This window comes from Lonchura striata, chromosome 3 (genome assembly GCF_046129695.1).
Source record: "Lonchura striata isolate bLonStr1 chromosome 3, bLonStr1.mat, whole genome shotgun sequence".
In the NCBI taxonomy this organism is placed as follows: domain Eukaryota; kingdom Metazoa; phylum Chordata; class Aves; order Passeriformes; family Estrildidae; genus Lonchura; species Lonchura striata.
The window spans coordinates 42581533-42606817 of NC_134605.1; the positions used below are offsets into that span (position 1 = coordinate 42581533).

General features: G+C 43.1%; 3 protein-coding genes across 4 annotated transcripts; 1 reads left to right on the forward strand and 2 right to left on the reverse strand.

Annotated features, from left to right (window-relative positions):
* Positions 1-388: 388 nt before the first annotated feature.
* PSMB1 (proteasome 20S subunit beta 1) lies at positions 389-7279 on the reverse strand. Its single transcript, XM_021527204.3, has 6 exons — positions 7111-7279; positions 5769-5876; positions 4249-4330; positions 3673-3802; positions 2000-2106; positions 389-665 (listed from the first exon to the last, which is right to left on the reverse strand). The coding sequence occupies exons 1-6, from the start codon at positions 7212-7214 to the stop codon at positions 480-482; spliced, it is 717 nt and encodes a 238-aa protein (XP_021382879.1). The 5' UTR covers positions 7215-7279; the 3' UTR covers positions 389-479.
* Positions 7280-9091: 1812 nt separating this feature from the next.
* Positions 9092-18776, forward strand: TBP (TATA-box binding protein). The gene is made up of 8 exons (XM_021527165.2): positions 9092-9187; positions 10767-11003; positions 11670-12001; positions 13066-13153; positions 15095-15186; positions 16343-16510; positions 16805-16899; positions 18112-18776. The coding sequence occupies exons 2-8, from the start codon at positions 10950-10952 to the stop codon at positions 18189-18191; spliced, it is 909 nt and encodes a 302-aa protein (XP_021382840.1). The 5' UTR covers positions 9092-9187; positions 10767-10949; the 3' UTR covers positions 18192-18776.
* On the reverse strand, positions 17998-25285 carry PDCD2 (programmed cell death 2). 2 transcript variants are annotated; one of them, XM_021527164.3, is made up of 6 exons: positions 24949-25285; positions 24626-24877; positions 24084-24212; positions 22924-23039; positions 21592-21708; positions 17998-21067 (listed from the first exon to the last, which is right to left on the reverse strand). In XM_021527164.3, the coding sequence occupies exons 1-6, from the start codon at positions 25247-25249 to the stop codon at positions 20903-20905; spliced, it is 1080 nt and encodes a 359-aa protein (XP_021382839.1). In that variant the 5' UTR covers positions 25250-25285; the 3' UTR covers positions 17998-20902. The 2 variants fall into 2 exon arrangements, with proteins under 2 accessions (XP_021382839.1, XP_021382838.1); XM_021527163.3 differs by having other exon boundaries at positions 24084-24260.

Sequence of the window (25285 nt, forward strand, 5' to 3'; positions counted from 1 at the left end):
TTCCCTCTAACATAGTGATACTGGTTTCAGATGACCAATAGAGTCTTTGCAAATACGTACACCAAGTCAAATGTCAGGAAAGCCAAGCTATGGAAGTGTAGAGAAGGCAGTATGAACAGAGCAAATGTTTTACTCGCTAAATCAAGACTGAACTGAAAGAATTATCAGAATAGTTTGTGAGCCTAAATTTTAATACTCCCCCATAGTTCAGCATAAGGGATTGTGAGAAGGGGATTATACTTCCATTAGAATTAGCCTTATTGATAGATTAAGATATGATGAAGGAAACTGCCTTGTAACTTTAAGCTGCTTCCTCACCATGAACTGCTCTGGTTTCTAGAAAAAACAACTTCTAGCAAAGACAGAAAACACTCAGCACCACAGTAGCTGAACTTCTTGAAAAAGATTTAATTGGACAAATGTCTTCATTACACAGGTAAATTGTACATCACAGATAAGTTGCTTACACATGAACTGATTTAGTCTTTTCGTAACTGGATAGTTTGCTCTTTAATTCCATCTTTTGTGACAATGCAAATCTTTAGTGCATCCCCAGTGTACACATCTCTCTCGGCAGCAGAAATGAAGACATCCTTAACCAGCTGCAAAGCCTTTTCCAGGGTCAGAGGTACACGCTCCACATTTTGCATGTTCTTGAAGCCAATCTAAGAAAAGATGGAAAAGTATTTTATCCATCTATGAAAACTGATTCAGTCTCTGCACTAGAATAAACAGATTTAGATTAATTTAAAAGAAGAAAAGGCCCATCTATTTTAAAAACGCCAAAGCTGAAAAATCATTCCTCTACATAGTTTACAGTTAAGAGCTTTACCAATACCAATCTCTGAGAAAATTACCTAGAAGCAGATCCAATATACAGCCAGCATAGCTCCTCCTGCTCATTCATCATGGACAAGATCACAATGAACATTTGGATCTCATCTAACTCTTACACACAAGGTTGGCAGTACCAGAACTGCACGAGTGTTTTTTTCTCTGGTCACTTGCAGTTAGGAACATTTCTTAAAAGCAAACATTCCCTGAGATACCTAGACTTCCAAACTAAGTCTGTATTGGAGCATACTTGGTCCTACCAAATAGCATTAAGTTAGCTCATAAATACAGGTGTCAAGCATCAGAACAGGTAAAGGGAGTCCCATGTTTTGCCTGAAACCCATAAGCAGTAAAAAATTACTTATGACAACTTGGTTTTTGCAGAACATATTTCCTTCAGTTTAAGGAAAAAAAAAAAGAAAAACAAGGAAATATTCTATTCCTTTCTCATCTGGTAAGAGTCAAGAATGCTTACCACTTTTCTAAGCACAAATGCTGTGTTGGCATCAGGTTCAAGTGACTAAATACCAGCACCAATAAAAAAAACTTAAAATGAGTAAGATATGCTTTGGTATTTCTCCCATTCCATTATTAACAGCTTCAACTAAATATGAAAATATTCTTCAAGTACTTCAGACAGATTTAACTGAATGAGTTTTCAGCAGTTTTATGAAAGAACACTCTTACTAAAAAATGGTATCTGAGTGGTATAAAACTGAAGACTTAAACAAGGGTATGTTAAATGATAAAATGTATGTATTAATTCTATCTTCTTAATTTGGTATTATTTCATACTAAGTAACAGGCACATTTATGTTATCAGCCAAGAAAAAACTCACAAAACCCAGAAAAAAAACCCATCCAAACAACTTCTAGGATAAACATAACTCCCCAATTAAAACATTTCTGTCTTCCTAACAGGCACTGCAAATACAAATAATGTATTAAAAACCTGAACAGATGTCAAAGCAAAACTGATTTCCCCTGAGAAAGTAAAGCCACATAATTTATAAATGTATGGACTACCAGAGCCTACCTTGGTAATAGATTTAAAACGTCTCTCAAAAGTAATATTCTCCAGAAGTAAAGCTATGTCACAATTGAATGTCAGAAGTCTTTACTGAGATAAGGAAAAAACCAAACCAAAACAAAAGCCAACAATAACCTGGTTATCCAGCAAAGGCTGCAACATTGCACTTGCTGATCCACCTGCTTTGAAACTCTCTCTCTCATAGGAGCCCACTGGATCAAAGCTATAAACTGCTCCTTTCCCTGAAAAAAAAAAAAAAAAAAAAAAAAGAATTAGTATTTAATCACAATTCAGAAAGCTACCCAATACTGACAAGCATCTTCAACAAAACCATCTCTCTGGATAAGCAGTTATCTGGAACACTTCAGATTCCAGTAAACCTTTTCCAAACACTGAGTATGTTCAGATGATGCTTTTTACAGAAGATTCACTATGGCTGCAGCCTGGTACAATATCCAAAGTTATTGTCTTTATTTAAGCCACAACCATGCTTCAACAGATGTTTCCTACAGTACTTACCACAGAAAAAATGCTGATCAGAGTAATCAAAGCAGAAAAATTAACTAGAGTGTAGTGCTGCACAAACAGCCACAGGGGTTCAAGGCAAACACAAACAAGCAGCTCAGACATCGTTCCTGAATGATACGTTTCTTGAATTACCTCCAGAAAGCATGCCTGGATGCCTCTGCATTGAGCTCCCAGAACCATGGATGATGCTCTGGTCTCTTGCACACTTCCCTCTGAAGCCAGACCAGGTGGTGCAAAGCTTACTGGCTTGCACCAACACCAGAGGTACAGACACTGTAGCTCTGAAGCATCAGGGTTTGACTAGGACATGCCAGTCAGAATGCAGCAGCTGGCCAAGCACAGCCTTTCTGTTCAGACAGGCTGCATCCAATTCAATTAAATGGCCAGTGCCCTTGGCAGCAGAGCACAGGAGCTGAACAGCTCTGAGAAAGCCAGCCATATCAACAATCAATCTTGCTGGACCCTAATTTAGTCCATGCGAGCAAACCTACACCCTGATTCTTATCAGCTACTACAGCACCCTTATAATCTGACATTTACCATTATGCAGGGCAGACTAATCCCCTGCCAGATCCCACAACTCAGAGACATGTCTTAGCAAGACTGTGAAAGCAGTGTAACTTACTGGTAAAAACAAACTGCAAGGAATGGCTAAAATTATCCAAACAGGACCACCTCTGAGCTCCTTCACAAAGCCATACAACACAGTATTTCAGCAACTCAACCAAATCACTGGGCAGGAACCCAGTAAGTTTTGGAAGGGCTGTACATTAAACTGCAGCTTCTGTGTAGAAGTCATTATTTTCATTAGAGATTAGTTAACATTTAGAAATAACTTTGCAGAAACCTGTCTCTGAAGTAAGTCTTCATAGTAAATATTCTTTACCACACTCACAGGTCTGAGTGAAGCATACAATTTTACTGGTGACATCTACTTTAAAGATGTAATTAAAAAATCCAGCAAAACAGTTGTAAAATTTTCCAGTCCAAAGTATGAATTATTTCACTTTAGAGATTTTATTTGTAATAAAATAATTATAACATAGCTTTTAGACTTTCAGACCTTCAGAAATAAAAAATCAAGTGAATAACAAAAACTAGGAAACAAGACAGATACACAGTATGTATTCAATCTAAGTACCATAATGCCTAAAGGCAGATGTTAGGAATAGCAACACAAACTTTGTTATTCAATCAGTACACCTGAGATGTAAAGGAATAGCTATCCACCCACAGAAATGCAGTCTCTCTTTTTCCTTTTTCTTTTTCTGAAGTCTTACCTTCTTCATCAAGTCCACCAATTATATTGTAAACGTAGTAGGGAAAGAAACGTCGGGAGTACAGGATAGTAGACAGCATTGCTGCAATAGCCCCTGTAGTCATGGTCTTGTTGTTGGAATGCTTGTACATCTGCCAGTGGTAGAGCACATCCAAGAAGAAAGTCAAACACTAAAGCTGACATTCAACCAGAATTACATTTCCTGTAAGCTTGCTACAGAAGAATCTGACACTAAGCAAAATTATTAACCAGCACAATTACTGAAAACACGCTGGTCTAAAAGGTAAAGCCTCTTTACAAGCCAAAGATTAACATATCTTCAAATTTTTGTAATTAATAGGTGTTGCCTCATTTACAATATCCTTTCCAGCTCTTCCATTCTATAAATTTGTGGTGTCACACTTAATAAGAACACAGCACCAATTTTCCCTGCCAGATCTTTCACTAGCAAAACAGTTATGATACAAACACTTAGGAAAAAACAGCAGAAAAGTTTTATATAAAACGTATTATAGTATTGGTCTCAAGTATAATATTAAGAATCTAAGTTTCTAAATACAGTAGCATTCGTAGTTACCTTTAATCTGGCTTCAATAATTTTAGTAAGTGTAAGGCAGTCTCCATGGAAACCAGTGCATCCAATGACAGTTCGTTCTGTTCTGAAAAACGTAAAATTTTGTTGCAATATTAGGCTTAGCATGAACTACAGCAATTTCTGATACAGCAGCTTATTATGAAAACACCAAATGTATTTTCAGTTTTTCTAGTGCTGTCAAAAACAGTTGTCTAAAATGTAGTAACAGATCTGTGGTGTATAAAAGGCACCTGCAACCTACATCTTGAAGAGGACTCAATAAATGCAGGACCACGCAGATGTCTTTCTTCAACTACTTCCTTCTTCAGCTCTCAGCAGGACTGACAAAAAGAAATTCTTCATTTCTTTATGCACTCCTGACTCCAGCTGTAGCAATTCAGTCTTACTAGAAGATCTGTTATACACTGGGGAGCCACAGATCCTATCACTCAGTCCAATTTTTACTCCATCAGACCAGAGGGCTGCATTAAGCTTGTACAATGGTTGCATGACATTTATGGTTTTGGTGGCTTCTCACAGCACAAACAGAAGTTACCTGGCTGCAGATGCACTACAGAAGCTTAGCTCTCTGCTCAGTTTTGAAATGTTTTATGAACACTAACCATGGGAACACACACTTGAAATTTTAATTGTAGGAAACAGAAAAGAGTCTAGAAATATTAATACACAGTGACCTACCCAAAGCAGTCATTCAGAAAATATCTTAAAACAAAATCTTCTCTCAGCCTGTCACTAGAATTACATAAAGCCATTGTGAGCAATATGTATACTGTACCAGACTAATCTCCATCTGGACAGTATCAGAGAATCAAATATGTAGTAATAACAAGTTAGCCAGGAGAAGCCAAGTTATTTTGACTTCATGTCATCAATCTAGAAAAATAAACAATAACCCACACAAAAAAAAAAAATATTTATGTAGTTGATGACAGCCTACAAGGCAAGCACCTGCTGCAGTAAAATGAACATAAATAACGTGTAGCTGTAAACCAAGAAGATGCTACCCAGGTGAGTCAAACTAAGCATAAAATGAGACTAGAAAGTTCAATTCTGGAACTACTAATAGGTTTACCTCCCCTAAAACAAACACCTCTCTAAGTGCCAGGTAGAGAGATACAGTACAACTGGCAGCAGTGGGCACACTTACATACCACCACCAGATCTCCTGATGAAGTAGAATGAGTTACCATATAATTAAGTTTTGCTATAGTTAAGTTAGGAATTCTTCTGATTATCCAGCCAAAAAACTCCATGTTTAAGTTTGTTTCATGCGAAAAATGTTCTGTTCTCACTTAGCTTCAAAAGCATGAAACAAGAAATCTGGCTATATTTACAACATCACATCACATCTTGCATTACAGCAAAGGTCACCACAACTCCAAAATCTACGGTGTTACTGTGCTTTTTCTTCTAAGAATTCTGCTTAAAGCAAGAGGCAGATGATATGGTCAGCAAAACAAAAGATTTTTCGTCTTTTTCAATCCTTGCAGATCTGGACTTACAGCTTGTAGCATTTTGGGCTGTCCCGGGAGTGAATTGAATAGCCTTCACTCAGACGCGTGTCAGAGGCAACGATACAAAAGTCTTCTCCAGCAATCGCCAGCACAGTCCTTAAAAAAAGAGTACGGGTAAATCATGGCCTTCAGCACAAGCATCTTCTCAAGTAACACAGAAACAAGCTAGATAGTAATTCTACACCCAGACTCATGTTCTGTCAAGTATCTTATTCTCCTTGCTATGTTTCCCACTATGCACATCCCTACTCAAGCCAAAAAGAAGAAGACACTAGACAGACTGAAGAAAATATATACATGTGGCCCTCTACTCTGATTTAAATTGTAAGGCAACTTGGTAAAACAGAGACTCTACACCAGGCAAGAACCAGACCAAATGGATGAGGTATTTTATATGCCTGATAAAACAAACAAAAATCCTTCTAAAACAAGCAAAGTACTGAGCAACTGTATCACTACACTTAAATAAACGTCACTTTTAAAATCTGGTGTTATTACTTGCCAACAACCAGTACTGTGATCACCACAGGTGTACTACCATTAAGTAACAAATTACTTAATTTAAAAAGCAGTAGTCATTATAAGAAAAAAAGCTTACCTGGCCAGATCATGCCACCAACTCAGGTGTGTTAAAACAGTGTTAAAACATCACTTGCCTTTAACAGTTTACAGCAACGTAGCATTCAACCCAGTAACACGTTTACCAGCAGCATGGTAAAAAGCAAAGGCCATAAACTAAAACACAAGAAATTCCACCTCAACATCAGAAAGAACTTCTTAACGTTGAGGGTGGCAGACCATTGGAATAGGCTGCCCAGGGAAGTCGTGCAGTCTCCCTCTCTGAAGACATTCAAAACCCACCCGGACACGTTCTGGTGTCACCTGCTCGAGGTGACCCTGCCTTATCAGGGGAGTTGGACTGGATGATCTCCAGAGCACCCATCCAGCCCTAACAACTCTGTTACAGGATTCCGTAACAGGACCATTACCTGGCTTTCCTAAGCCACTATAAAGAAACAACCCTGCGGGGAACAAAAGATGCGTACTTTAAGACCAGTCGAAGTTTAGGGAGCCCGAGCGTTCCAAAAGCCACACGGACAGGCAAGAACACCCCGAAAGGCTGCAAGGCCTCAAGGCAAGCCCAAGCCTAGCTCCTCCTTGTGCTGCCGCCCTCTCCCTACGAGGAGGAGACCGTGGGGGGAGGTAAACCCGCACTGGGCACCGAGGAGAAGCGGGAGTAAGGCGAGGCAGCGCCAACCCGGCGCGGCTCTCCGCTGGGCCCATGCCCGGGAGCGTGCCCGTCCCGCCCGCCGCCTCCCGCGCCGCTCACCCTCCGTTGAAGGTGTACGGCGAGAAGCGGTGGTGCTGCACGGGCGCCTCCAGCCCGTAGCCCGCCTCGGGCCGGGAGAGCCCGCGTCCCGCGGTGGGCAGCATCGCGGCCGCCGATCGCTGCTGTCTCACGGCGAAATGGCGGCACCGGAGGCGGAAGCGGAGCCGCCCTGGGCGGGGCGCGCAGCGCCGCCTCCTCTCGGTGCTCTGCCGGCCGGAGGGCGGCGGCGCCGCTGCGGAGCGGAGCCCGGCCCGTGCCGCCTGCGGCGCGGTGTGTGCCTGGGCCGGCAGCGCTTGGACGAGAGCCGTGCCCGCTCCTGGAAACACGCAGGCTGGTCGGGAGCACCAGTCGTGATTGGGCGGGTGGGCAGCAGCGTGGCTCCTGTTCTGTAGGGAGAGCGCCTTTGGAACCACCGTGAAGAGAGTGGGAATCAGAATCATCAGATGGCTGGAGTTGGAAAGGACGTCAAAGATCATCTATCCTGTCATGGGCAGGGACACCTTTCACTAGACCAAGCCGCTCAAAGATCCATCCTGCTTGAACACTTCCAGGGATGGGGCACCCACAACTTTCCTGGGCAACCTATGCCAGTACTGCACCACCCTCACAGCAAAGAACTGCCTCCTAATATGTAATCTAAACTCTCTCTCTTTCAGTTTGAGGCCATTCCCCCCTGTCCTACATGCTCTTGTGAAAAGTTCCTCTCCACCTTTGTAGTAGGTCACCCTGAAGCCTTCTCTTACCCAGGCTGAATAATCAAAATTATCTCAGCCTTTCCCTGTGCTTCATCCCTCTAAGCATCTTGGTGGCCCTCCTCTTGACTTGCTCCAACAGGTCCAGGTCTTTCTTGAGCTGGACACAGGACTCTAGATGGGGTCTCACCAGGTCCTCGAGGTGGGCCATGGGTTGTGGTGCCAGGCACCATGGCGCAACTGGAAACAAGTGGGAAGGGCTGGGATAGAAGCTCGAAGAGGTACTAGGGGAGAAGGACAGGGCGGGGACAGTGAGATGCAGGGGACACATGGTGCTCCTGAGGAAAAGTGTGTTGCCCTGCTCAGGAAGCACAGCTGTGGTGGCTGCAGTCTCCATGGGCACTGTGCAGACACAGCAGCAAGACCCGCAGGTGGCTGCACAGCAGTGTGGAACTCTGTACAGCTCCAGTGTGAGGAACCATAGCTCCTGTGAGGGCCTGGTGCACTGCCAGGGACCCCCACAGATCCACAGAATTTGGAAGGGACCACAAGGGGTCATCTGGAGCAACCTTTTTTGCTCAAGCACCTGACATACGGTTGTGTCCAGATGGTTCTTGAACATCTCCAGTGAGGGAGATTCCACAACCTCTCAGGACAATCTGCTCCAGTGCTTGGTCACCTGCACAGTGAAGAAGTTCTTCTTCATATGCAGGTGGAACTTCCTGTGCATCGGTATCTGCCCATTGCCTCTCGTCCTATTGCTTGGCACCACCAAGATGGGCCCAGATGAATCCTCTTCACACCCACCCTTTAAATATTTATTCACATTTATGAGGTCCCCTCTCAGTCGTGTCTTCTCAAGGCTGAACAGGTCCAGGTTCCTCCGCCTTTCTTCATAAGTGGATGCTCCAATCCTTTATCATCTCCGTAGTCCTCTGCTGCATCTGCTCCAGGAGCTCCATGTCTCTCCTGCCCTGAGGAGCCCAGAACAGGACACAGCACTCCAGACGCAGCCTCTCCAGGGCTGAGTAGAGGGGCAGGATCGACCTGCTGGCAATGCTCTTCCTAATGCACCCCAGGACAGCACTGGCCTTCTTGGCCACACGGCACTGCTGGCTCGGGGACAGCCTGTTTGCACCAGGAGCCCCAGGCCCTTCCCCACAGAGCTGCTTCCCCGCCGGCTGGCCCAGCCTGTGCTGGCGCCCGTGGTTACGCCTCTCCAGGTGCCTCTCCTGCCCTCGCCCTCGATAATTTCCGACGGTTCCTCCCTGCGAAGTCTTGTCCCGCCGGCGGCGGGAAGTGACGCGCCGGGCGCGCCGGTGGAGCGGGAGCGGGGGCGGGGCGCGGCCGGGCGCTGAGCGCGGCGGGAGCGGAGCGAGCCGCAGGTACCGAGTGCCCGCCCGGTACCGAGTGCCCGCCGCTCGCCCCTGCCCGCGGCCGGGCTGGTGGGGCGCGATGGTGTGGGGCAGGCCGGGCCTGGAGGGCGGGGACGATGCGCGGGCCGGGCTCGCTCCGCACCTCCGGGGCGGCCTGAGCCGCGGCCGGGGGAAGCGGAGGGGCTCCCGCGGCGCGGAGGCGGCGGCCGCCTTTCTCTCCCCGGCGCGGCTCGGGAGCGGGAGGCGGCCGAGGCGCCGGCCGCGGGATGGGCGCGGGCAGCGGCGGGGCCGGGGCCGGGGCCGGGTCGGGTGGGGAGCGAGGAGGGCTGGGGCGCGGGCAGGCTGTGGCCGCACGCCGAGCGCTGCTGCGTGGCTGGTGGCGAGCCCGAAAGGGCCCCCGGGGGTGGGTCGGGGCCTCCTCCGGGCTGTCTGCGGCTTCTGGACTCTGTTCCCTCGACCGAAACGTCGCCCGACGTTTGTAGTGGAGATCCGAGCAAGCCGCCTTTAGTGGGTAGAGGAGGGACTTCTGCGTAGACCGTGCCCTGGGTGCAGGTTTTTGTATGCCTGGTATCCAGCCTTTTTACTAAATAGCTGGGCTGTCGAGGAGTTGAGTTTGTTTCTTCCAGGATAATATTTAGGCCTCTAATGTTCCCACGTTGTAAAACCTGGGTGGTCTTCTTGATACCTTTGGTGATATCTTAAGGTCATGGGTGGAAAAAAGCAGACCTTTCTAGCTGCAGTGTAAATATTAATGTAGTTCTGAGTTCTCATATCTTAAAAAAAAGAGAGGCTGCATAGGCTGTCTTTGCATTTTGAGGTGGCCTACGTCTGGCCTGATGTATTTGATGACCTTGAGTATCTCTTAGCAATAGTTAAAAAACTTAAAAATTAATGGGATAATATTTTATATAATTGGTATAATAAAATTTAAATCATCCACTTCTGTTTATTTCCATAACAGAGCAACAGAAGTGTAGTTAGAAATGAAAGAAAACCATTGTATGTCTCACTTGCGTACTTGAAATTTGTTTTCACATATTTCTTTTTTCCTCACAAAATGTATGTCATTACAGTTTGAAATCTGTCAGTGCTTTGTTTTATGGAATTGGATGGAAGAGGTTTTCCTAGCTGTGATTTGAGCTGTGATGCTCTTCTCATAGAAGAAAAAAAGTCATTTTTGAAAGCACAAGCCTTAAAATAGCCAGGAAGAGACTACAAGCAATGTCAATTAGTAGCCAAGGGAATTAAATTCTAAAAAAATCAGTGCTTTTGCAGCTGAAGCGAAGCTTGGAGTAGAATGAGCATCAACAGCTTGAGCTGTTAGTGCAGGAAGGTTTGGTTAGATAGAGGCCTGCTCGTGTGAGTCAAGTGACCTGCCAGGGACTTCAGCAGAATCATACTGCAAAGTTTCTATGGAGTGTGCCTGAAAAAGGTTATTTTTATGGATTGTGCATGTGTGTGTGCGTGCGCGTGAATGTTCTTATATGTATTTGTACGTGGGTGTCTCTTATCTGAGTCAGCAGCTGATAGATTTGCTTTTGGGTTTGTGTTTAGATATTATTCTCAAGATATTACTTTTTTTTTCCAGGCTCAGGACAGTGTTGTAGATCCATATTTCTCTGAAGCTGATGTTTTCCTAATACTTTCAGCTTGGCTTTAAAAGCTACTTCGCTGGAATGTTTTAAACGGTTAAAAAACCTCTAGGATTTGAATTTTATTTAAATTAATTGAAGGAAATACTTCTGGCCTCACCAAAGAAATAACTGGAATCATGGATCAGAACAACAGTTTGCCACCCTACGCTCAAGGCTTAGCCTCCCCTCAGGTAAAAACGAATTATTTAAAATGTAACTGTGATCTGAATTTCCTTTATGAAAGTGCTTTCTCTTTCTTATATCTACCTTCACAATTTTTTTTTTGTTAACAGATCTGAAAAATTCTACTAGGTATCGAATAATACTAGTATAAAGCAGAATTTTGAAACCATTGATGTCTATATTCAGAAGTATAAGAAACACATGGTTTTTTATACACTGACTGTAAGAATATATGTGGGATTTCTTAATGGGGTTCCTCTTAAGTGGAAACATGACTGACAAGTTGGAAAGATTTAATTTAATTTAGGTGGTTGCTGCTTAAACTATGTACATAATGGATTATTGCTGGGCTATGAGTGCAGTGGGTACAGTGAGCACAGTTGGTGTTCAGGCAGTTTCAAGTTAAATTGTGGGTCAAAGTTGAGACACACTTGCAAGGTAGTGTGAGAAGCACATCATGTTCCCTAGATTCCTTTGGGTAGTACTTTATTCTGTAGAACAGCTGCATTTCTGAGGATTTTCTAATTTTAATGATTTACTACTATATGCTTCAGGTTTGATATGAGCAACTTGGCTAACATAGATTTATTTTTGACTCCTCCTGAAAACTTTGTCTCTTAAAAACAAAATGGAGTAATGGATCTGTGGCTTTTGTGTCTTGTTTTCTTCTGCAGGGTGCAATGACTCCAGGAATTCCAATTTTCAGCCCGATGATGCCATATGGCACAGGACTGACACCGCAGCCTGTCCAGAGCACCAACAGTCTGTCCATATTGGAGGAACAGCAGCGGCAGCAGCAGCAGCAGCAAGCAGCACAGCAATCCACGTCACAGCAAGCGACACAGGGAACATCTGGTCAAACCCCCCAGCTCTTCCATTCACAGACTCTTACCACAGCCCCTTTACCAGGAACCACACCTCTGTACTCCTCTCCAATGACTCCAATGACTCCCATAACTCCTGCAACACCAGCATCAGAGAGCTCTGGCATAGTGCCACAACTACAGTGAGTGCCCCATGTGTTAGTGCATCATGTCTTCTCTCAGACAGGCTTTTAAAGACTTAGGACCAAAGTCACATCGGGAATTAGGTACTGCATTTTGGTGGGAAGGGAGGTCCTGAGAACTTATGAGCCTCCTGTAGCAATATGAGTAATTTTTACTTTTATTTTTAGCTTAGCTTCATTACTAAACCACTTAGTAATATAAACAGTTTCTTAGTGATTTGTCAGTGGTCCATCTTTGGAGCATACCAATGGCAGGTTATATATGTCTTCATTTAACACCACTGTAATTTTTAACTTCTTGCACTTCAGGAGTTCAAGATGTTTCCTTTTCCAGTGCATGGCTAACAGTGAGTTTGTGAGAAGGTAGAAATTCCCAGAACTAGTTCTAAGTTCAGGTATGGAAGTATTTGCAGTGAACTTCAGTTTTAAAGAGACTACTTCAGAAATTCATGGAAGGGACGACGAGAAATGGATGATACCAAGAATTAAAAGAGTAGTTTCTCGTATTTTTCTTACTTTTTTTTTTCCCTCATTGAGGACCATTATATTTCAGGTTTTTCCCAGAAAATGAAATCTTTTATCTAGTAACTTTTAAAAACTTTCTGCAGACCTGCTATTCCATCACGTGGCAATGCATTTACCTCCTGGGTCATTCCCACTTAGTTTTGCACCCTCCTCCTTGAAGGGCATAGCAAGGAAAATTTCAGATGGTACTATCTCATTTTCTCCTGTTTCTAGCAGCTTTTGTGATTATGGTGAGGACTCTCAGCATCAGTAATTTTTCCTGCCAAACTGAAATAGAGATTCTTCTCATGGGATGCTTCTCATAATAGCTGACAGATAAGGAGGAATCAGCAATTATGCCTTAGGAGCTTCTGCCCTACAAAAGAGGTTCCTGAGCCAAAACATTGCTCAGTGCTCCTGTTAGTAGGAAAGATGCCATTCAAACTTGATTGGAGAAACAAAATAATAATAAAAAATAAAATTGATTAGGCTTGATTAAAAATGAAGAAGATGCATGAATTCCTCATTTTTTAAAATATATTTCTCTGATCTATCTTTAGGAATATTGTGTCCACAGTGAATCTTGGTTGCAAACTTGATCTAAAAACTATTGCACTTCGTGCCCGAAATGCTGAGTATAATCCCAAGGTAAGAGAAATGTATTAAGAGTTCATCCTATAACAGATGAATTAAAGGCACAGGTTGTGGCTGCAGGCTGCTGCAATAGACTGAAAAACCTACCTGCTATGTATGCAGTTTTATACTGTAGTTAAAAGGGAATTTTAATTAACTTAGGATGTTCAAATTAGTAAAAAGCATTTTTATGCTGAGGTAGCTGTGATGTGCACCAGGTTGTAAGTTGTTAGGTTTAGAAAAAAAGTAACCAACAGTGTAGTGTACTGGCTAAGCTTTTTGTGGTAGAGGTGGCCTCTGCTGCTGTTCATATGGGCATATTTGTTTGTAGTGTTCAGTGAGCTCTTTTTGCTTATTACTGTGAAACATCTGATGATGAAATCTTGTTCCGTATCTCCCAGCAAGGAGAAAGGAAAGAATTAAAATCTTGGTCTCCTGCTAGAGCTGTGGTTTCCTCCACCTAGCTGCCCCTCGAATTCTTACGGTCACAGGGCATTCGCTTATTTCTTTCATAGCCTCGCTTCCCTCTGTTCTCTCATGTTCTCCAGTACTTCTGCCATCTCATTGTTTCTGATGGCTGAGTTTGGTGGAACATTAAAATGAATAAAAACAAAATCAATTAAATTGATTTTTTTGCATACTGACTTCAAAGTTGCCTGCTGCTTCTTAATAGTAGTAGTGTTCTAAATAAGTGGTGTCTTTTTAGCTTGGGAAATCTGAACAACCGCAAAGGACCTGGAGCATTAAATAAAAAAAAAAAATAATGTTGCTTCATGTTTCTTTCGGGTGGCTCCTCTTGAAAATGTTGTCTTTGCAACAACAGTAGCTGGACACTTAATTAAGTTTAGATGTTGCATTGTTGAATTGGCTTGTCTTGGAAGGCTTCAGTTTTCCTGGGGTGTGTGTGTTTTTCTTGTTTTAGCATTTAATATTTTGCTGCAGTTGACCTGAACTCTGCTCTCAAAGGCTAAAGCACACATGCAGGCATATATGATAAATGACTTTTCTGGAAGTTTATACCAGTGATGCTGTTACATAATTGCCAGTAAAATATTAGCACAGCAAAAATTTGAGCATGCCTTGGTAACTCCTAATGTAGGGGGTAGATGGCTGTGTAAAACTTGTAGGCTAGAATAATCAATATGAAACACTTGTTTTCCATGGCAGAGGGATAGAAGGGTTATGTAACACACTCCTGACATTTAGTCAGTAGATACATCTATCAAAGAAAGCAGTTGCTTGGCTATATTATTTAAGTCATATTTTGACAAATGTACTGTTGGGTAGCCCACGCTACCGCCTTGGTTATGTCAGCAGAACAATTGTTGGGACTACAGGGTGAGCTGTTCCAAGTTAAATATAACAAAAAGGGGTTTTTCTGTGTGTGTGTGTGTGCCCACCTCTGTTTCCACTATCTCTTGCTTCAAGGAACTTAAGAATATTTGAAAATGTTTAATGAGAGTAAAAAGCTAGAGCTAATCAGGCTGCTGTGTCCTACAGTGGTAGCTGAGGTACTTCTGTTTACACAGGACTTTGATCTCCAGCTGTTCTGTTTGCTGGAAATGTAACACTGTCCATTTTTTTTTGGATAGTCTTCCATCCTCCATGTTGGAATTTTATAAGAGATAAAATTCCAACATATGGAAGAATTTTTTAAAATTTATTTTTAAAATTGTTTCTATTGCTCTGATGCAAATGTGTTATTTATATGTTGAATGTATAGTAATGAGAGATGAACAGGAACGCAGTGGTAAATACCCTTCCTGCCTGGCTGTACCTCTCAGTGGGTGTGCTCGAAGGTACTTATGGTTTGAGCGTGTCAAGTAAACTTTGAGTGATCTGTGTGTTTGACCTTAGTTTGCCTTGCACTGCAGTGTAACTTAGATGATGCAGGTTTGGTTTTAATGTAATGATGACAGCAGTATGTCACTAACAGTCTCAATGCTCACACTTCAGCGTTTTGCTGCTGTTATTATGAGAATAAGAGAACCACGTACTACTGCACTGATATTCAGCTCTGGAAAAATGGTGTGCACAGGAGCAAAAAGGTATGTTTAGGCATTATGAGGAAACTTATCTCAGGCTGTCTTTTCTCATGTACCATGATGCTTGTTTATATATACATATCAAAGCTATATGGGTACTACTAATCTTGCTTCACAGTAACCTCAGATTATACACAGATTTCTACAGAAAATGCCTGTTTATGATTGAAGGGACTTCCTAACTTAGGGGGAAATGGTAGTTCTATTTCTGAAGTGCTTTCATTCAGTCTGATAAACTGGTTTGCAGAGGTTATGATATTCATTTTTTGGCTTTGCAGTTACCTGCTTTTTCTAATAATTTTAAAAATTCAGCAACTATGCATTGGAACTGCTTGAACTGTAAGGATGGTGACAGAAGGATTTTGTATTTGAATAACCTCATCCATCACAACACGAGAGCTCCAAATCTCTGGTTCCTGTAGTCTGATCATGTAGTGATCATGTAGTTCTTAATGTGACCATTGAAGCACAAGAATTGAAAACTAAACATAAGCTGGTGGGCAGGAGAGAAATTCTGCTCTGAAGAAGTCTGGTAGGAATCCAAAAGGAATAAACTAATAAGCAGAGATGAATGAATAGATCTGTACAGGGAACCACTTTCTCTGCCTGGTGACACTTGAAATTCAAGTTGTCTTACTTTGCATTGGCAACAAACAGATTCTCAGCTGTTTACAAACCTGAAGCAAATGGAATTCTGCAACAGTGGGTAAGACTGTGCAGCTGTAATAAACCCATGTTTGAATGTCTGGGCTGAATCAAGCAGAAGATTTTGCCAGTTGACAGATTTTTATATAAATACGTATTTTCTAGCAATAGTAATTCAAGGTTGTTCTAAGATGAAAACTTAAGTAACAATGTCCCATTAGAGGGACTCCGGTCAATATTTTAAAAATGTAAAATGTATGGATTTATAATTTACAGTTTTATGTCTCATGAACAGTGAGTGCAATACTAATGCTGTCCAGAAGCCTATTACTAAAATTGGCATGAAAACCAGTCAGTGCTAGTTGTTAATTTTGGATGTAAAAGTTTTGCATGTGAACTCCCCTCTCCCTTCACACAGACTTTTTTCCTCAGTTAGGTATTTGTGGTTTAATGCTGTTTGCTTGAAGTAATACTTAACTGAGGCAGTAATATGAATATCTTTTTCTCACTTCAGTGAGGAGCAATCCAGACTGGCTGCAAGGAAGTATGCAAGAGTTGTTCAGAAACTAGGTTTTCCTGCAAAATTTTTGGATTTTAAAATTCAGAATATGGTGGGCAGCTGTGATGTGAAATTTCCCATCAGACTGGAAGGATTGGTACTCACACACCAGCAGTTCAGCAGGTAAAAAAAGGCATGCTTATGTTTCATTCTTGTTGCATACTATCTTAGAAGGTGACATCTGTTTAGATTATTCCCTTGCACCACAGGGAAACCTGCATCTTTGTTCCCATCTCTGCACTGCCTCAGGTGTAACTGAGGCTGCCCAATGTGAACCTGTCAAAATTATGTTCCCTGCTACACTCCCCAAGTTTCAGGAAAGTCTACATCTCTTCTGCCCAGTCCTAGACTGGGCCCAGAAGATAGGGTGGAAGATGGGTCTGCAAGCACATTTAAACACACTCTCTTCTCTTACAGCTACGAGCCGGAATTGTTTCCTGGCTTAATCTACAGAATGATTAAGCCAAGAATCGTTCTGCTTATTTTTGTTTCTGGAAAAGTGGTTTTAACTGGTAAGTGAAGACAGTATCTTACTCCAAGAGGTGAGATTTATACTGTATGACAGAGAACAGACAGGGATACGTAAGCTGCCAGGTACTTTTCCTTTAGAGGTGACAGTACTGAGAAAGGAGATTTAATAGAGTATTCCAGGGATGGCAATGTTAAGGAAACTTTCCTGTGCAGCCTAACAGCCACTCTGGCAGTCAGAGCCACACCAGCTGCAGCAGGACCAAAGCCTGTTTGCAATGGGCAGCTCCAGCAAAGCCAACAGGTGTCCTGCTTGACTCTACACACCTCACTCACACAGTCAGACCAGGTTTTCTTGAGGGCTCAGCACCAGGCTTTGTTATGCAAAGATTCAGCAGTTCAGGCCTTTTGCCTGGGTGTCCTTCACCTAAAGCTCAACCTGCAGCTCAGCACTGCCACTGCATACACAGCTACCTGCACTGTGTTCCTTAACAGATGGGAATGCACAAAGCAACAGCACATTTGGTTAGATCAAAGGAACAACCATAATGAAACACTAGTCAGGTATGCAGGTGCCCAAAAAGCTGTAAGAATGCTGGTGGATTTCTGGCACAATCTGAAAGACTGTTTCTGTGCTGAGCATGTGACTGAGCTAGCTTTTCTTTGGCAGCTTGGTTGCAGGCTGCTGCAATGCTCTATGATACAGCAGCCAAAGAAGGGGAGATAACTGAGCTCTAGGACCTCCTCAATCTTGGGTGCTCAACCTACTCCCTCCATTTTTTCTCATGCTGTGTCTTACTATGAAGAAGAAACCAACAAGACCCACAGACAGAAAAAGGATCATGTCCCTCCAGTGTGGGGAAATGCATTTCTCTGCAGTGGTCTCCATTGCCAGGCCTTCCTCCCCCTGATACTCTCTCAAAAAAAGCTCCACCAGTTAGGCTGTTCTGCACAAACATCCTACAGGCCTGTGCTTTGTTGTTGGGTCTCCTGTGGAAATCATGTATATGAAAATTACATTTGCAACCTAGCGTTGTCACAGAGATGCTAGTGAAAGTTCTAGCAGTTGTCAGATTAAACAGAGAAGGCTGGTAATGTAAGTTGTCTATGAAATGAGTTAAAAAGGATTGTAGAAATAGAGATTTGTGGAAACACATAGGTTTTATATAGAGTTGCATTCAAATACACATTCTAAAAGATAAAATTAAGTATTTGGCAAAAGGTACAAACTAATTTAATCCCTTCTCTTTTCCCAGGTGCTAAAGTACGAGCAGAAATCTATGAAGCATTTGAAAACATTTATCCTATTTTAAAGGGATTCAGAAAGACAACGTAACAGTTTCAACACATTTCAGAGAAATCAGGGGTATATTTTAAAAGGTATTGTGTATGGCACAGCAGTAACAAGAAACAGACTTCAAGTGCAACTGCAACACTAGGACTTGGACTATTTCCCAGTTAGTGCCTACTTCCCTGATGCTCAAGGGGAACTGTTTTCTTGAATATGTCTACTGAGTTACTGTGAGTTGCTTTACTGGGCTGTTCCTGGAGCAGCCCCTCCAACTTTTATTTATATTCTAGCTTTTAAATAGTTTTAATGCCAGTTCTATTAATAGAAAATCTGTAAGTTGGTTTAAAGACAAATGCAACTGTGTCACTCAGTGTATAAACCACTTTAATTGCCATGTATATATGTTTTAAGTTCCTTCCATAAGACCATGGTTTTTATAATTTTCAGAACTTAAGCTTTTAAATTTTTTCAATTTAAATTTCTTTGGTGCCAGACACATTCCCTCTTTCCAGTATTAAATAAGATAGAATAAATTTATTAATTAAAATGGCTCACTGTACATATATATATAATATATACCTTTCTTCTCTTCTTCAACTCCACATGTACAATAAACCCTGTTTATACAAATATGGGAACTGTCTTAATAAATTTTAAAATTACCCAGCTGGTAGGAATGAAATACATTGAATTACTTTTTTTATTTGATAGATTTTTTAATAGCAGATGCACTGCTGTAACTGACACGTTGTTTTGAGAGAATCTTAGCAGTGCTCTGCCTTGCATACCAGCAGTCACATCCTTGGCAATGTCTACCTTGAATATTTCCAATATGTTAAAGCAAAAGAGATGACTGGTTAAAGCAGCTTGTGTTTGAGTATGTGTTGCCTTATGTTCAACAGATGGGATTTAGGCAAGTCTTAAATAGCTGCACTTGAGTGAAACAGATCCCTGCTTAGCTTCTAGAATTTCTTTAAATTACTACCTTTGTATTTTACCAGCTGTGACAGCCTCACTATATTAGTGTTCCTGTAAAATGTCAAAGCCCTTTCAACTGGAGTCAGTATGTACATAATCTTCCTTCTGAACGATGCTTGAAGCCTAATAGGCTCAGAGCTAAAAATAAACTTTTTTTCTTCTTCAGTAAATTTCCAGGAATGATAACCTCTCTATGACTTGCATATTATTTCAAACAGCTTTTATCTGAAACTAACCCAAATGTGAACAATGGTTTCATTACTAAGTTGGTGTTTCATTCCAGACAAAATTAAGTTTTGGCTGGCTTTGATACTGCTCCATTTGCAAGTCCTGAGTGACTTTAATCTTCAGTCTTCTCTCTACACCAGTGTCTCTCCAGGTGTTTTAATTACTGGTTTCATGGATCTTACCAGAAAGATGCTGTTTATTAATGTAGCTGTGCATGATATACTCAAAACACTGTGTTGCCTTCAGTGCTGTGCCACTCTGTGCTGTGAGCTCATGCATGTTCCTGAGAGCTCTTGGCTATAACTGTATGGCTGTCCATGCTTTTGCAGGACCTAACTATTACCAACTTATGTGCAAAAATCTTCAACTCTTCAGAAATCTTGAAGTCTTAAGAAACCACAGGACAGTTTTCAACAAAATCAGTTGAGCTGTACTACAGTGACTTAAGACAGTTTGCTCCTTCACAACACAGACCAGAGCTTCAAACTACCCTGCTAGAAATTGTTCTGTGATAACAAAACCACTTCGAGGTACAGCATTCTCTGCCTGCTTATTTGAGTACTTTCAACATCTAAATGATTTCAAAAACCCCAGAGTCACAGATAAGCAGCCATGAATGGTTGGAGCCAGGTAAGGGAATATGTAACTGAAGTCAATTCCATAGGGAAATGCACAAAAGTCTTTTTTGCAAATACCACGGTAGCCATAGGAGTAGTTAAGCAGCTGTAAAGCTCAGCTTTATGGTTTCACTATTGTTTTGCTTCAGCTATATGGCAGTCATACAGGTGAAGAGTCCCTACAGAGGACACTTATTTTTAAACCTCACCAACCATGGCAGACTTAAAGCACAATTCAGCTGAAAATCTGCTGCTACAGGCACTGTGTTCTGGTAGGGCTGACTTTGTTTAAACTGCCTCTGCACCAGGTAATGGAGTTAAATTACTTCTGTATGGGGCTAATAGTTTTAAAGTCAGATAAAACACTTAATTTTTGTGCATTTTCTCTCAGATAACCACTCAATCAGAGCACATGACAAACTCTCAAGTTAGGTTTAGTGTACCTGTTGAGAAAGGGAAGCAGATTTAAATTCCACAGCAAAAGGCTATGCAGCTTTGTCTTAGCTGTCTCCTGTACAGCTCTTCAACATAAGCACTCAAATGGGTTTACAGTAGTCTGCTTTTCTTTGAACGAATGTTAATTTTTGAGTAGCCCAATGAAAATTCTGACAGACTACAATCTTTTTGAAGTTTTTGGAGTTCCGTTACCAACAAAAGTTGACTTCACCAATCCAAAGGTTTTTAATCTTTATTAAATAAACTTCCAGAAATGAGATTTGAAATTAAGCTTTCTGAACAAATTCATCTGGCTTCATCACCAGGTTGAAGTAAAAGCTCCTCTGGAGCACAAGGGAGGCTGTCAAGGTCTAGTTACAGCAGTTTTATCACTGTTACAAGATGCACAGTTATCAGTGACTTCAGTTCAAGCTACCTGTTTGCATAGTGCAGAGATGCAATGAAACAAATGAAGTATTCCATTTGGATGACACAACTTCACAAAGTACAGCCCATGGAATAGTCTTGTTTCCATATGAATTCTTCCAGGTATTCACTTCCCCCACCGCAGCTCTCGGCACAAGTATACACCACCAGTGTTCCCCAGTCAATGCTCTCTCCAAGGCTGTCAACCTGAAGGTGATTCAGGAGCTGTGGCATAATCTTCAAGGCAAACCAAGAGGTTTAGAAGCAGATTACAGACTTCTCCCCTCTCCCCACTTCTCCTCCTTAAAAACAGTCCTACGTTTGGTGTAAGAATTTATATTCTCTTACATCAACATCCCAGCTGAAGCTACTATGTATAGCTCAAATAAAACAAATTTGGAATTCTAAGTAAGTTTTATTTGGCCTTGTAAGATTTGCCTGATCTGTGAGCCTCCCACCGTTTGAAATTCCATTAGTAACTATGTTTTGCCTTTGCTTGACATTAAGTGTATTCACCATACATACACCTCTAGCATTCAAAGTTCCACAGCTGAATGCTTCCAGCCAAACTTTATTTATAATGCACATAATAAAGTGAAAAAGCACTTATAAGAGTAAATAAAGGTTCTGTACAATCATTTAGCATAATTAGTTCGTTGCAACTTCAACCTTCTTGCTCAAACTACAAAACAACACCCTATACAGTTAGATTTTGAGCTGGAAACACATTACCTGTGTTATTTTTAAATGATCTTACATACCTGGAATTCAAATATCCTTTTGGCACCACATACACAATTTGGGATATCTTTTTCTTCAGGCCTGTTTTCACCTGACACCCAGAGTGGACCTTCTCCTCCTCTGCAGTATCTAATTATCTGAAATACAGCAGAAATTTAAGTTCTCATGACTATCGTTTCATCTTGGTATAAAATAGGTGTTTAGTGACACAGTCAAAGCTGTAGATGGAGCAGAAAAAGGTCAGTTCTTTGAAGTAATAACCATGGCAAAATATTTGCAAATGTACCATTCTAAATAAGATAGGTTGCTTACATGACTTTTCTTAACTATGTGAATCATGCAAGTATTCATACCACATTTTTTCAGTGATCTGCAGTGATTTGTAATTCCCTAACCAAGGGTCCCAGAAAGCCCAGAAACCCAAGGTTGTGTATGCTACAGTCTTGAGACAGAGAAAAAGCACCTGGATAATTAGCACACAGACCTGCACAGAGTCAGGAATGCAATCCAGATCATTCTGTCTGCAGATCTGCATCTAAATACAAGCAGACTATCCTATTGTTCAAGAAGGTATTTTCAGACATATCCTTTGTTTTTCAATTACTAGCAAATCACACATTATCAGCAAAAGGACACTTGGACAGATCAGTCAGTACACAGATGGTCAGAGAGTGAGGCACATTCCTAAGGCAGAGAAGGGAATAGACTCAAAGTCTCCTACTTTCTGAGTGTGTACCTTAACCCCTCAGCTACCAGGCAAAATATGGAGAGAATTTCTTCTTCACCACTTTGATGGATTTAGGCTTGTGTCTTCTCTAAATGAAACCAGGGACCATGGTTTTGTTTGACATTGTAGCTTTTTAGCCTTCTGCAGTAATAAGAAATAGCATGGGGAGAAAATTTCTGTTTTAAATAGTAGAAATTCTAAAGCCATCTTTCAACCTTAAAAAAAGCCAAGCCACCCCCCAGTGCAGCTGGTGACAGTGACAGAGCTCTTCTCTGCAGTTTTTGTTCTGCTGGAAGGAAAGCCAACATGGCCACAGGCTGGGGAACAATGCAGTGGTTCCCCATGTCCTTTGGTTCGAACCACGTTGCAGGATGGTGGCTCTTCCACACTGTGGGGGATTCAGCACCCTTGTGCCACCTCATCCTGACCAGCAGCTGTTTAGGATGGATGAGCAGGTCCTAAACTCTTACTTCAGCATGAATGAAGTTCAGCATGTAAGGAAGATGAGTGTGGGTTAGGTGTGTGGAGGATGAAGAGGCATCCCCATTTTGAACTAGGTACAAAAGGCATTGAAATGCTGCAGGTGCAGCAGGATGCTATGTTCAAAGGCCATCCCATTTCTGACCTGCTCTGGTTCAGCAGCTGTTTGGTTTTTAAACATTCGGAAGATCTTTTCTTCTTCAGTCTCATGTTTTGCCATTGCTTCCAATGTCTTTTCATCTAAGGACTGAAATGCTTCATCTAAGCAAGAGAAAAATAACAGTAAAACTTACAGGCTGATACAAGATACTAAAAATTAAAAACAGTATTAGCATGTGTAAATTTATTTTGCTTCATAAGTCATTCCTGGCATAAATCTAAGATCTTTTTTCTTTTCCTGGCATGTTAAGATTTGGTCACACCCAGGTCCATATACTAGTTTTAGCTGCATTTTAAACACAGATGTCAGTACTGGAATACTGGAAAGGGAAGGAGTCAATCTACCAAAGTTCATGGCTCCCAGCAGGATCACTGAGATTACAGAACTTTCAGGATACGACATTTGAAAAAGGCCCGTGTGCTGCGCATGTGCCAGACTTCAGTTTTTAGCACTGAAGAGTGTATCTGTTACACTCCAACAACCACAACAACCACATCAACTGGGGGCATTAAACACTTGTGAGATAGCTTTGGACCACAGCAAGGGAGCACCAGGAAATCCAGCATCATTCCCTGGCACCACCACAAACTCTACACCCTGGGTGTGCTCAAAGACAGTGTGGTTGCAGCAAATCCATCATGAATTTAGGGGGAGCAGGGAGGAAGGAGCCTGCACTTCAACTGCTTCAAAGTCAGTTAAAATATCCTCAAACCAGTTTTCTGCTAGCACAGAGAAGGAAATTTTCTTTTCAATCAAGACAAATTGAACTAAGTCAAGCCAAGACAATCTAACAATCTCCCGATTTCAACAGTATCCAGCAGCAGATGCTCAATCCTATCCTTCTCACTTGATTTGTTCCTTACCTATTGGAAGCAGAAAGGGACACAGTGTAACTCCAAGCTATCTGCAGCAACAGCTGCTTCAACAGCTGGGGGGGGGGGGGGGGGCGGCAGGTGTCAGGTCTCTCCCATAAAAGCAACTTATGGGATGTCTGCAACAAACTAGCATTGCAAATGACTGCACATGTAGCTTTTTTTTCACCGGTAGTTTACAAGGAACGCTTAAAAATCACAGTATTTGATATTTTAAAGATGTGATAACAGGCATAACTGGGAAAAATTACAAGGCAGCACTTTATTTCTGACCTGCAGTGCCTGCAGCTCCAAGTTCCTCTTGTTCTTTTGTGTCCTTTGATGTATCTTCAGCTTCTTGTTCATCATCAGTGCTGTCAGCAGGAAATTCTGGTTCCTCAGGTTCTATCAAAATTTCATATTCTGGAAAAAGGAATTCATTATGCTCTGGAATTGCATCTGCCGAGTCATCTAGAAAACAGAAGAGATACCACTTCACAACGTCATCTTGTATTTCACGCCCTTCTCCCCAAAAGCTACACATCAAACTACATAGCAGAAACACTGCATGAGCAAGCTAGATTTACATCACTGCTAGACCTGACCTGAAGGTAAGAAACACTGTTATGTTAAGGACAGTGGAAAACTGCAACAGGAGTCCTGATGCTTTGAACCTCTGTAAATCCAAGTGGCGCAGAGGGCAGACCAAACAGTGCTAGCAGCAGCATTTAAGGACTCAAAAGCTGCGGCTCGGCAGCTCGGCGCAGCATTAACCACAGGCTGGCACGCGTGCCGGGATCGCCCGTTCCAGAGGCCCCCGATGGCCGCGGACCCACCTCCGGCGGCGTGCTGGTCGCAGGAGCGGCGGTGCCCGCGCCGCCAGTCCAGCGCCTGGTGCTCGGGCCCACAGTAGGCGGCGCGGCGGCAGCGCCCGCAGCAGCGCGGCCCCAGGCAGCCGCAGACGCGGCAGAGCGCGGCGCCGCTGCCCAGCCGCCGCGGGGGCGCGGGGGCCGGGCCCGGGGGCGGCTCCTCGGGGGGCGGCTCCTCGGGGTACGTGTCGTTCCGCCGCGGCAGCTGGCTCCGGAACACTGCGGGAGAGACGCGCCGGTCAGCGGGGCGGCGGCCCTCGGCCCGTCCCTCCCCCCGTGCCGCGCCTCACCGCGGAAGGGCCCGCGCGGGCCGGGCGGGCGGTAGCAGGCGGGGCTGCGGCAGGCGAACACGAAGAGGCTGCGGTGGAAGGCGTCGGGGCGGCCGGGCAGCGGCGCGTACAGCTGGAGCAGGAAGGCGCAGGGCTGCTGGCAGCGGCCGCAGCGCAGAGCGGCGGGGCCCGGCAGCCCGGCCTCGCCCAGCCACGCCGGCCGGCCCCCGACCTTGCTGGGGAAGTAGGTGCTGCGCAGCCGCCAGGCAGCGCCCGGGCCCTCCGCCGCCGCCGCGAAACCCAGCTCCACGCCGGGAGCCATGCCGCCTCCGCCGGCCGCCGGGCCCCGAGAGCGGCG